Source organism: Zootoca vivipara, chromosome 2 (assembly GCF_963506605.1).
Source record: "Zootoca vivipara chromosome 2, rZooViv1.1, whole genome shotgun sequence".
In the NCBI taxonomy this organism is placed as follows: domain Eukaryota; kingdom Metazoa; phylum Chordata; class Lepidosauria; order Squamata; family Lacertidae; genus Zootoca; species Zootoca vivipara.
Window position 1 is genome coordinate 54,471,730 of NC_083277.1, and position 12,960 is coordinate 54,484,689.

Below are 12,960 nucleotides of genomic sequence, written 5' to 3' on the forward strand. Positions count from 1 at the left end.
ATAGGGTGCAGAGTATTTGGGCAATGGGGCCTTGATATAATCAGGACAGGATTTGACAATCCTGACTAACTGCAGGCAGTCTGAGGCGTCTTATGCCAAAGAATTAGAGTAATTTGGAACCAATATACTTTTCTCAAGCAACTACAGAGTTAGGTTTTTTTTTATAGGTGTGAAATATACTCGGAGTCGAGAGTGAATTTCATGCTCTTTATTCAGCTCATATTCATCAAGGAGAAGAAGAGAAGACGAATGGCTCTTTTCCCAAAACCATCTGCTTATATACATTATTTACACAATGGGCCTTGCGTGATTGGCTACTTCAGGGCTACACCTGTGGGCCAATTATATTGTGGATTGACTTCTGCCTGCAGCCTGATTGGCTGCTCCTACAGGCCAATCAGGTAGCAGATTCACTTCTGCCAGCCGCCTGATTGGCTGCTCCAGCAGGCCAATCAGGTTGCGGATTCACTTCCACCTGGAGTTGGATTGGGTAGCTCCCGCTGATTCTGAATCCTATTGTTCTAGGATTCAGCTCAGTACATAACAAGGTGTTTGGCAAAAGCTGACACAAACCAGTCATGATTTGACACCTCCTCCCAAAACCAAACCAAACATTTGCCCAAAGAGCTGGAAAAGTAGGCTTCTTCAAAACTAAAAATATGCACCACTCAATATTAGCTTTCCTCTTCCTTTCACACCACCCACCTTTGCTCACTTTCTCTTAAGGGGTTCTTTGCTCATGCTTAGGATAGAATATAATGAGCCTCTTCTGCCCCAGTAATTCAGCAGCTTCCTGCAGGCTGCCAGCCTCTATAAATAGAGCAGAAGTGAGGACCCTGCTCCATATTCTGCCCCCCCCCAAACACTTACCCTTCTGCTCCTTTGCAGTCTTGCTCCACCTTGTGCTCCACCCATGCAAATACCTGATGCACATTTGTCTTTGTTTGATAAAGAAGGCATTGTGATTGTGCGGCACAAACTCCACCTCCATTCTTTTCTACAAATTCCTTACAGCAGAAATGCATTGAAAAGGGCATTTCAGAAATGTTGCTGCAGTTCAGCTAAGCGTTATGTTTATTCCCAGGGCTCCAGCAAAGTTTATGGTGACTGAAATCCCACATACAGCAGTGAATATTTTAAATCTTCACACAGAACTTGTGGAACTTATAATTAGAATTTGAGATCAAGAAGGGAATTTTATTCATGCCCCGAATAGCAAGAGGCTGAAGATCTTAATTCCTGCACTTCAGATGCCAAGACCAGGTGACAAAATAACAAGAGAGGACAAAAGACCAGCTTAATCAGTGTCTCTGGAGGCAGCAACCGCTCTGTGGAGTTTAATTTCAGGGGCTGACAATTTTGCAGAGAAAGCCCAAGAGATCGAGGCAAGGGACAGTGGCACAAATAAAAGTTTGTTTTTAATCAATACCCCAATCAAAGCATTGGCAGTAGGATTGGTATTGCATAACTGGAGATTCCCACAAAGCCCTAACCAAATTAGTGTTAAATGTCATCTAGGCTAATGCTTGCTCCCTACTTGCAGTTCAGGGGGGCTGAGGAGGCAGATCCTTCAGCTGTAGTAAAGTGAAATTAGTCAATGTGAAAAATTGATTAAAAACAGAAGCAAAGAAAGTCTGCATAAAGAACAGCAGAAACACCAGCTTGCTGTAAAGTCCTCTGGGGGAAGTACCTTTGCTGTCCATCCTGGGAGAAGCCAGAAGAGAGGAAAGAGGAAACATCAACATGACATTCTGATGCTGAGTATTGGGGCCTTGCCCTCTGCACTCTCTCTTCCTTCTTTCCACCTTTCTGCTTCTTCTGCTAGCAAGAGCTTTTCTCTTATCCCTCAAGTACTCAATTTCACCTTTGTTTTTTCTCTGGAGCATCTCACAATTAGCCTCACACTGTGCAGGTGGGACCTAACACTCCACCCCCTCTGCTTGCACTTTCATTCTCTCTGCTAAACTCTGCTAGATCTTGGTAACCCCTATTATTACCCAATAGCGAATGCTATTAAAAAGGAACAGGCACTGACTTCACAGGTGCAAATGTTATTCACAGGTAGCCATTTTGACTCTTACCGAGTTTACCCCCCCCCCCACACACACAGAGAAAAGTTGCTTTTAAAACATAAAGAGGTCTATTAGGAAGCAGCCACATACATATGAGTGTAACATGTAGTTTGAATCTAAGGCTGCAAAGGCATTACACTAGGGTCAGAAAGAAGGAAAAGGACTCTCTGGAAGGTCTTCTCTGTAAAACATGCCTTAAATCACTATGCATAAACAAATACGCTTGTCTTGCCATCATTTCTGCTATTACAAATCACCCAGCAGGGTCACCGGCCTACTGTGCTTGGCCCCACAAACAAACAGTGCTGTAATAGGTGAAACCGCTCTGTGCATAGGAGGTACACTTACGAAAGATGCTGGAGACAAATAACAAGCACCTTTATGTCCTGCTTGGTCTGATCCAGAAAGGCAGTTCTTGCATTTGGACTAAAGCATTACAATTGGAAGAAACTCGCCAGCTAGGGTAGAGCTACCGTACTACACAAGCTTCTGGCAGGTGACCCAATGTGGCTTATTTGTAGGCAGAGGAGGAGGCAGTGGGTAGATGCAAACGCACCAGCAGGAGCACCACATTGGCTCTGCCAATGAATTTGCACTATGCTGACCTTCCCACCATCTCGGCACCTTCATCTCCACCCCACCTGGTGATGTGCTTCTGATTACCACACAAAAGATAATTACAGTAACCTATGTTGTTGATGTTACAGGTAGGTAGCCAGCCGTGTTGGTCTGAGTCAAAGCAAAATAAAAAAATCCCTTCAGTAGCACCTTAAAGACCAACTAAGTTTTTATTTTGGTATGAGCTTTCATGTGCATGCACACTTCTTCAGATACCTGAAGAAGAAGTGTGCATGCACACGAAAGCTCATACCAAAATAAAAACTTAGTTGGTCTTTAAGGTACTACTGAAGGGATTTTTTTTATTTTGCTATGTTGTTGATGTTCAAGTATAATGCCACCAAAAAAGAATCATGCTTTCTCCATTAATTTATTAATTAATTTATTATTGAAATTAACTCCACACATTTTTGAAACTAGTATATGTTCAGTCCAGTTATGCTTGGAGGCATTAGTGTTCTGAAAACTCAGGGATGTTTTTAAAAATAGCAAGCAATGAAGTGGAGGAACGAATCTTGGCAAGGGGGAGAAAACCCAAAAGAGACTTCTGAAAATATGGTGCATTTGTGCAAAGAGGCCTGTTGGATCGTAGACCATGTCTCTATCATCCCCTGCCTAACTGCCAGCTAAAAACACTTTAATAAACTGTTTCCTGTTGGCTTTTAGGTTGGGCATCAGCTACTCAAAAGAAACCTCCTATAACTAAACCATTGTGTCCAGTGGAGGGATGCTTACCTCCTGTTCTCGTGTTTTCTGAGACTCAGATACGGTCGTGCTGTCTTTGATATCCGCTTCTGGTTTTGTGGCCATAGTTTTCCGCTTTGGCAATGGACTTTCAGAAGCTTTGGGAGGCTCTTCGGGTAGTTTGGGCAGTGGCTTTCCTTCTGATGGAGCAGGAGGCTTTCTGTCTTGGACAGTGGTTGGTAATTTGCTCGGTTCTGAAGTCCTGAGATGGTTTGCTTGTGAAAGGTGCCTGTCGTGAGGAGCTGACATTTCAGGTTGCTGAGGAGCTCCTCTCTGTTGCTGACCAATTCCTCCGGGTTGGTGTCGAGGGGATCCAGTTGGCTGTTGCTTTGGAGCAGGCAGTGGCATTGGAGCAGGGTCTCCTAGGCTTCCTTCTAGCAGCCTCTGAGTTTGGCAGTTCAAACACAGCCATTCATTTTTCTGAAATAAAATGGAAAAAACAAACAAACCAGGAATGAAATCCACATTTCATTCAAGATCAGCATGAAGATACCTCTCCTATGGTATCTTCCTTCTCTTTGAGTTAAACATAATTATTTCCACTTTACATTATGTGGAGGAAAGCAGATTTTGCTGTAACCCCCAAACTGCCATGGTTTAATGGATTGATGGGCTAACTCCCAGGTCAGTGCACATAATATTACAACCTTAGACAGATAGGCCCGTTGATCCATCTAGCTTAGTTAGTAGCAGTTCTCTAGGGTTTCAGACACGCAACATTCCCAGCCTCACCTGGAGATGCTGGGGAAATGAATGTTGGACCTTCTGCATATAAACCTACAACCTTTCCCCCCAGCCTTAGATGTTCAAATTATAACTCAGTCATGGACAGGAGACCTTGGGCAAGTCAGAGTGTGACAGCCTCAATTCACCATCTCTAAAATGGGATTAACATTGACCAGCCTCCCACGATCACTGTGAGGACAAACAAGGCTTATTAGGATTCATGATTATTATTAACAACAACAGCAACTGAAAATGAACATCAAATATTTATTTTTCTTATTCTTTTTAGAGCAGAAAAGCCTTTATCATCAAAAGGAAGGGTAATGGCTACATAGGATAGCCATTTAATGCTCCAGAGACCATGTAAAAAAGAAACAAACAAAATTAGCCAAACAATCTCAAGACAGAACAGCTATTTCTGATGGTACCATGCCTGAAGTATTTATGGATTCTGAATTATGTGGACATCAACTAGAACTACAGATATAAATCATGTACTGTATATCAAAGCATTATGGGATGCATTATAGGTCTTGAGTAAAGAGTGTACTCCTTATAAGACGAAAACTTAATAAAGCCTACATTGTGGTGATCTTCTTTGCTGAGGATGGGTGGAATAGGAATGCAAAGACTCAGCCCTATTGGTGTAAATTTTGCATGATTTGGCACAAGAAAAAGACGTGTCAGCAAGTTGTGAAAATATAAAAATATGTTTGCCTGTGCTTTGCAGCTAAAAAACAACAACACTACAATGAAGTAATTATCAGCTTTCTCTTCTGTGTTCAATTTATGCAAGCTGGGGAGTTTAGGATTTGGGGAAGTGCCCCATGACACCAGATGTTAGACATTTCATACAGGTAAGGACCCTATATCAGCATAACAGCAGAGATATGTTGTCATAATATTACACAGGTGCATTTCCAATGGAAGAGCCAAAGATGAGCAGTGTTGTTAGCATGGCATTATGACAACAAAAGAGATGGCGTGTGTTAAAACACATCAAACTCAACTGAGAGCCAAAGCATACTCCCCACAACCTCCCCCATCTATGCCCGTACCACCATGGCAAAGTTTAAGATTCAGATCAGCTCTGCACCCAGTTATAGCATATCCACAGCAGTATGAAAAAACCCAACAGGGAAACCTCTCAAATAAGCTGCTTGGACAGTACACTGCACTGACTAACCTTTTCCCACTTTTGATAGATAATTCAAAAGGATGGCTATTTGCAGATAGAAGCAAAAGGGCTTTCAAATAGCTATCTATGGGGAATAGTGCAGCCTCTCAGTTTCTGGGTTCTTCTTGTCTGCATCACAGTGGTTGCTTCTGTGGAAGGTGCTATCGGTGTCCAGGTGTCTGGCAGGCTGTGATTTCTCTTTGTAATGGAGAAAGGCAGCATTTCACAACTGCTTTATCTCCATCCAATCCAATATATATATGCATTTGCAAAAGTTATTGTTTGGAAGTGAGAGCTGGACCATAAAGAAGGCTGATCGCCGAAGAATTGATGCTTTTGAATTATGGTGCTGGAGGAGACTCTTGAGAGTCCCATGGACTGCAAGAAGATCAAACCTATCCATTCTGAAGGAAATCAGCCCTGAGTGCTCACTGGAAGGACAGATCCTGAAGCTGAGGCTCCAATACTTTGGCCACCTCATGAGAAGACTCCCTGGAAAAGACCCTGATGTTGGGAAAGATGGAGGGCACAAGGAGAAGGGGACGACAGAGGACGAGATGGTTGGACAGTGTTCTCAAAGCTACCAACATGAGTTTGACCAAACTGTGGGAGGCAGTGGAAGACAGGAGTGCCTGGCGTGCTCTGGTCCATGGGGTCATGAAGAGTCGGACACGACTAAACAACAACAACAACAACAATTGTTTGGATGTTAGTTGGGGATCCAAATGTTTGCTTAACGTTTTCACCAGGTCAAGCTCAAGATGTATCTCAACAAGCTAACTGAAACACCACAGTGATCAAAGAGATAATATTAATATGAAATCAGCTCCCTCAACAGCAGCAGCTTAAAATCATGAGGTTCTATGCAGTGTCTTTCTCTGAAAACATGTAATAGACAAGGCATAATTTTTCAGAATAATACATGGGGGAGGGAACCCCCTCCATGTCCTAAAATTAAGAAAAATTACTTGGTGTTGTGTTTCCTGTTGCTAAAGATGCAATTTCAAATGCACAAGTAGCTTCACTTTGATCCATAGTGATTTTATATGGAATGCTTAGTCACTTCAGCGCTGTTAATTGCATTCACTTATTCCCCTCATAATGGCTCCCTTGTGTGCAGTGCATCTGCTGCATGCATAACAGCTGAAATTCTTCTCTTGTTCTTTTATTTTTAGCTCTGAAATGCAGAAGCTAAACTGTATTTTACCAAGAGGATGATTCTCTATAATGAGGGCTTTTTAAGTCTGTTGGATGATGGGCTATAGGAGGGGTGGAGAAACATAATGATGTTTTGTGTCCCCAACATTAATATTAACATGCCCTTTCCAACATCAAGATTTCATTTTACAATCATATATTTCTCTCATACATATCTGACTTCATATGACACCTTCTGGCACACCACATACTGAGGTATTCAGTACCAATGACCACAGAATCCTTCTGGACTACGTAGCTTCCAGCAGTTCCACTCTTGCCTGATGGTTCTGGCAGACTGTTGCTCCACACATAGCATGGCATTCTGCAAGGCTCACTTTGGACCCCTGTTCATTTTAACCACAGGAAAAGTGTGCAATTAATAGAGAGTACTACAGGAACCTGAGGAAAAAAAGAGAGGCCTGAGAAAATGGCTTGTGGGACTATGGACTGGGGAGTTAGGTAGCCTATTTTTTTCTGAGTCTAGCCCCTGAGGAGTCTCCTATCCCTAATAGTTAGATGGATAATTTTCCATCTGCGGATTCTGTCTTTACTGCAGCATTGTGAGCTGGCAATCAAGGAAGCAGTGAAAAGGCAATGGAACAGTGTGTTTATATCAGGCATCCCCAAACTTCAGCCCTCCAGATGTTTTGGATTACAATTCCCATCTTCCCTGACCACTGGTCCTGTTAGCGAGGGATCATGGGAGTTGTAAGCCAAAACATCTGGAGGGCTGCAGTTTGGGGATGCCTGGTTTATATGTTCACTTTAACCAGGGTTCCCAAACTAAGGCCCGGGGGCCAGATGCGGCCCAATCGCCTTCTAAATCCGGCCCACGGACGGTCCGGGAATCAGCATGTTTTTACATGAGTAGAATGTGTCCTTTTATTTAAAATGCATCTCTGGGTTATTTGTGGGGCATAGGAATTCGTTCATATTATTTTTATCAAAATATAGTCTGGCCCCCCACAAGGTCTGAGGGACAGTGGACCGGCCCCCTGCTGAAAAAGTTCGCTGACCCCTGACTTTAACCAATAAGCCAGCTCTTTGACTGACTGGAATGTGTGAGTCGTATGGAACTACAGAAGGGAAGCCATATCCACCTAATGAGATATGGTGGGCCTCACAAAGAAACACACTGGACTGTAGCTTCCAGTACAGATACTTTCCTCCTGTTTGTCCTCCCTTACAATCTGTTTGTATCTGTTTCCCCTCCACGAAGGGGTTGCCATACTCCTTTCAGTTTTCTCATACTGAAAAGGCAGCAGTGGACTGGATGGTTGTCATGTTTATTTATGGATATGTATAGGCTTATGCCTTTTGATATGGGGCGTCTGTTCTTTCTTTCATACTCCTGTGATTTAGAAATGGTGCGCTGGGCATTTTAACTATCCAGATAAATAGATAAAGAGTAGGGCTGAAGCCATGCTTGGACATCCCTAAGATTCTGTGGCAAATCTGTTGAGAACATAACACAAGCCATTTCCTGCCATCACTCTGTCATGTGGGAAAGTAAATGCACAGTTAAAATGATGAGAGCGTCATTTTGAAAATCCTGCTGCATTCATTCTCCTCAGGGACTATATAATTAATGTAACAGGCTCTTTCCTTTATTCAGGTCAATACTAAGGCTCAGCTCAAATATCCCAATGCAGCTAAAGGGGTGGGGGTGGAAATAGGAAGAAGACAGGTAACTGGATGGAAGCGTACATTAAGCAAGTGAAGTAACTACACAGGAAAACAACATGTTAAGGGAATATGCCCTAAAACCACCATGTGATACCTTTCAGATGTTTGACTGCCCATCTAGCCCTAGGTGACAGGAGAAAACAACTTCCCCAACTTTGTTTCGGCTCAATCTCAACTTGCTTACACACATGGAAAATATTTACAGTGGTACCTCGGTTTACGAACTTAATTCATTCCAGAAGTCCATTCTTAAACCAAAACCGTTCTTAAACCGAGGCACACTTTCCCACCGCCGGTGCCCTTCCACCGTTTGGATTCCGTTCTTAGACCGAGGTAAAGTTCGCAAACCGGGGCACTACTTCCGGTTTTGCAGAGTTCATAAACCGAATAGTTCTTAAGCAGGGCTGTTCTTAAACCGATATATTTATTTATCACAGCATAAAAATACAAGATAAAAACACAAAATACTCACAGATGCTTGTTTCTGACTGCTATTGAAAATCTAAACCCAAGCTGCTGATTCTAGCTGTGAGAGGAAAACTCCCACAACCCAACATTCCAAGTCTAGTGTGGCTTGGCTTCATTCCTCCCCCCCCAAAAATACTTATGAACGATCTTGCACAAAATAAACAATCATTTTAAGCAACAGCTGAGTTTAAAATAACTAGGATAAAACTAAAACCAGCCATAGTCATGAGGACCCTTCTGTAACACACGTCACCAAGTATACAGAATAACAAACATTAAGCATGACTGTAAAAAGGTAAAGGGACCCCTGACCATTAGTCCAGTCGTGACCAACTCTGGGGTTGCGGCGCTTATCTTGTGTTATTGGCCAAGGGAGCTGGCGTACAGCTTCCAGGTCATGTGGTCAGTATGACAAAGCCGCTTCTGGCGAACCAGAGCAGCACACGGAAACGCTGTTTACCTTCCTGTTTATCTACTTGCACTTTGACGTGCTTTCGAACTGCTAGGTTGGCAGGAGCTGGGACCGAGCAACGGGAGCTCACCCCATCACGGGGATTTGAACCGCCGACGTATTGATCGGCAAGCCCTAGGCTCAGTGGTTTAACCCACAGCACCACCCGCGTCCCATGACTGTACAAAGAGAGAAATGCCTCAGTTCTAAACTACTCAAAGAAAGGAAGTTAAGCACCAGTTAAAAATGACAAAGCTCAGAACTCAAAGGACTTCTCCATGGAGAAGGGCCATAGTTTAGTGGTATAGCGTTTATTTTGAATACAAAAGCTCCCAGGTGCAATCTTTAGCACCTCCAGTTAGGGCATCTGAAACCCTGGAGAGCTGCTGCCAGACACTGTAGAAAATATTGAGCTAGGTGGAACAGTGGTCTGATTCAGTATAAGGCACCTTCCTAGGTTCCCTCCTCACATCTGGAGAGGAGAGTCTATGAGAAAAACAAGCAGTACAGACAGAGAAATGAGATTGTTTTCCTTGGGCTTTAGCCATACACACTTGGCAGGTAAGCTTAAGTGCTACTATTACTTTTCCAGAATGTGTTCAGTAGCATTTCCTAGCTTGGTTTTACTTTGTATTAGGAGTGCCAGCTATTATTTCAAATATATATAGAGCATTTTTTCCTACCACAAGACAGTACCTAACAATAGGGTGTACAATGTAAAAATAATGAAGTTTAGCATTGTAAAAGTACAGCATTAAACTTAAAATAACCCCAGCTCTATAAACTCTAAAACAATACAAAGGTTACCTGTCATGTTTTGAATTTTGACTATTGTCACTATGTCCCATTTTCAGACATCTGAAAAGTTGGTACACTATTCAAGATCAGGAAGTCGTGGACTGTATGTGCTGCACACACAGTTTCAGGTTTCCAGGTCATCTGGAAGTATATTACTGAGTCTGATAGCCTGGCTCTGTGAGGGAATCAATCCCAAGTCTCAAAAATGATGTCTCCTTCTTACTAGTGGAGAATAGGTTAATACTAGTTTGGTAGAGATGACCCCGGGCTCCTTCAGGAGGAAGAGTGGGTTATAAATTCAATTAATGCTAATAATAACGGCTGCACATCACTGAAAAGTCACAAGTTCAAATAAATAGGTTGGGGAAAACCCAAAGCCAACTGGAGGGGGAACATGGGGAGAGGAGAGGGTGGGGAAGTTATAAAAAGTAAAGGGACCCCTGACCATTAGGTCCAGTCGTGACCGACTCTGGGGTTGCAGTGCTCATCTCGCTTTACTCGCTGAGGGAGCCGATGTACAGCTTCCGGGTCATGTGAGCAGCATGACCAAGCCGCTTCTGGCGAAACAGAGCAGCACACAGAAATGCCGTTTAACTTCCCGCTGTAGTGGTACCTATTTATCTACTTGCACTTTTGTCAATGCTTTTGAACTGCAACGGGAGCTCACTCTGTCGTGGGGATTCAAACCGCCAACCTTCTGATCAGCATGCCCTAGGCTCTGTGGTTTAACCCACAGCGTCACCCGCGTCCCTGGGGAAGTTATACTGTGCACCTAAAAGTTGATGCACAACCATAGATATCTAGCTGGATACCACCCTTGGTCCCAAAATTTCCCAAATGAATTTCAAAATTAAAATTTGGCAATAAAATCTGAAAATCACCTGTTTTAAGGGGTACATCATGTTGATATAAAATGACCTAATTTCTACTGCAAGCTGCCAATTTCAGTCAAAGACTAACTGCTAGGTGTTAGATACAGTTCAAAAGTAACTACTACTGTATGGGATCTGTCACATACTGGCAAATGTTGGTTGCTATGACAAAATGTTTGGATGTCAAATGTTGGTGCTGAGCATCAAACAGGCACCAAATATTCACTTATCCAAAGAACATTATTTATCAAAAGCCACAGAAGAAAAGTTTGAGGAGAAGTTTTGACTACAAATTCATTTCAGCTCTAAGATTTGTACTACTATGATCACACAAATGCAGCCCACCTTGTCGGTGACACATCAGAAAATGAAAGCAATGATTCATTCAAGAAGGGGAGATAGAAACGTCATACAACTGAGTAATTTGTTGCTGCACTGCGTATATGTATCTTTGTAAATTCACCTAGAAAATCCAGGACTCCCTGTCATTTTAATGCAGCAAGCCACATAATGCCTATGATCCATCTACTGAGAAGTCAGGGTTTCATGGTGACAGCTGTACAAGTTGCTTGTCCTAGGCACTGATAAAGCATAGAGAATGCCATTAAACATGTAGCATGGTTCACCCTGTACGTTTGTCTAGCTCCCAGTTCCCCAAGAAAGTATACTTCAGAATGAGCAGTCCCTTTGAAAGTTATTGGCTTCTAACCAATTATCTGTGTACAAGTGGAACACCTGTCTATTTGGGCAAGGAGAAATATAACATGTAATGGTGAAATATAACATGTAACATACAAAAATATATTAGGGTAAATTGCTTTGCAAAAATGACTATATTAGGGAAAATTGCATTAAAATATGTATATTATATTAAAGTCACACTAAAATGCTGATGAACTTTCATAAGGACTTTTTATGCAAACTGATGTGGAAAAGGGGAGGACTGAACTTTAAGACTGGAGAAATGGAAACTGAGAGAAACTGAAACTGAAATATTTGCCGGGCCTTATTTGGGGAACCCCCTAGAGCAGATTTAGGGGGAGGAGAGGATGCAGATACAGATTTGGCACTTCAGTGGAAACTTGTGGTACCTGTGTGCTCATTGTTAGACATGCCTCAAAGACATTAAACTGCTTTCCCTTCAGTTAGCTATGAAACTAAGACTTGCCAAGCCAATCAGTCAAATTAGTATAACCAGAATTGATGTCAAGAAAAGCACCAAATCATTAAGATGACACTATAAAGAAACATATTACACTGTGTGTCATAAAATGCATTGGGAATGTTCAAGTATTCAAGCAAAGAGCGTACAGTATAGAAAATGCTGCTTACCTGAAGGGGTGAGAGAGTGTGTACCACCTATTCTTTGTTTTTGAATTTTTGCGTATTTGTAATACAGTATTTGCAATCTACCTTTCCATGCACCATGGGTACACATAGTGACTTACAACAGAGGTAAACACATGATGCACCATAAAACCATATAAAAGCCAATACACATAAGAAAGGCATCAGCTAAAAGCAACACACTCCTGACAGTAATACTAGAGATTCCTACTGCAAACCAGCACCTAGGGTGAAAGGCAAGCTCTCCTTACACATGAGCTGTTGTCAAGTGAAAGAGCTGAGGGACAGGAGAAACCAAAGACAGTTTTTTCAGCAAAGCCAATGGAGTAAGCCCCATTTCCCAAGCTTTCTCTGTGCTGCAGCTGGGAGAAATGCTGCTAGAAGAGAGTTGAGAGAGAGAGCAAGCAAAATGGAGCTGATCCCTCATCCAAGCCAATGGAGATGGCCTTGCTTCTATCTCCCTCTACTGCTTAAAGAATTTATCTTCTTAATTCATTTACGTTGCTTATAAAGCCACCCTTCACCCAATGGCCTGAGGGCTGGGTGCATTCTTCACTCGAATAAAATGAAACATCTGTACAAAATCACTGACATAATCACAAGCATAGAAACAACCACCATCCCAACATACTTTAAAGCAGGTGGTAAAAATAGATCAAACTGGCTGGTATATCCTCACCACCCTTCCAAAGGCCTAGGCAAAGAGGTGGTTTTCAGCTGTCAAGAGCAGGCATCCCCAAACTTCGGCCCTCCAGATGTTTTGGACTACAATTTCCCATCTTCCCCGACCACTGGTCCTGT

At 42.6% G+C, this 12,960-nt stretch overlaps 1 protein-coding gene across 1 annotated transcript in view; it reads right to left on the bottom strand.

Annotated features, from left to right (window-relative positions):
* BSN (bassoon presynaptic cytomatrix protein) overlaps positions 1-12,960 on the bottom strand; it is a 192,899-nt gene that overhangs the window by 38,581 nt on the left and 141,358 nt on the right. Inside the window, exon 4 of the mRNA XM_060272198.1 lies at positions 3,426-3,854. Coding sequence (XP_060128181.1) covers positions 3,426-3,854 — 429 coding nt within the window. The remainder of the gene's footprint in view (positions 1-3,425; positions 3,855-12,960) is intronic.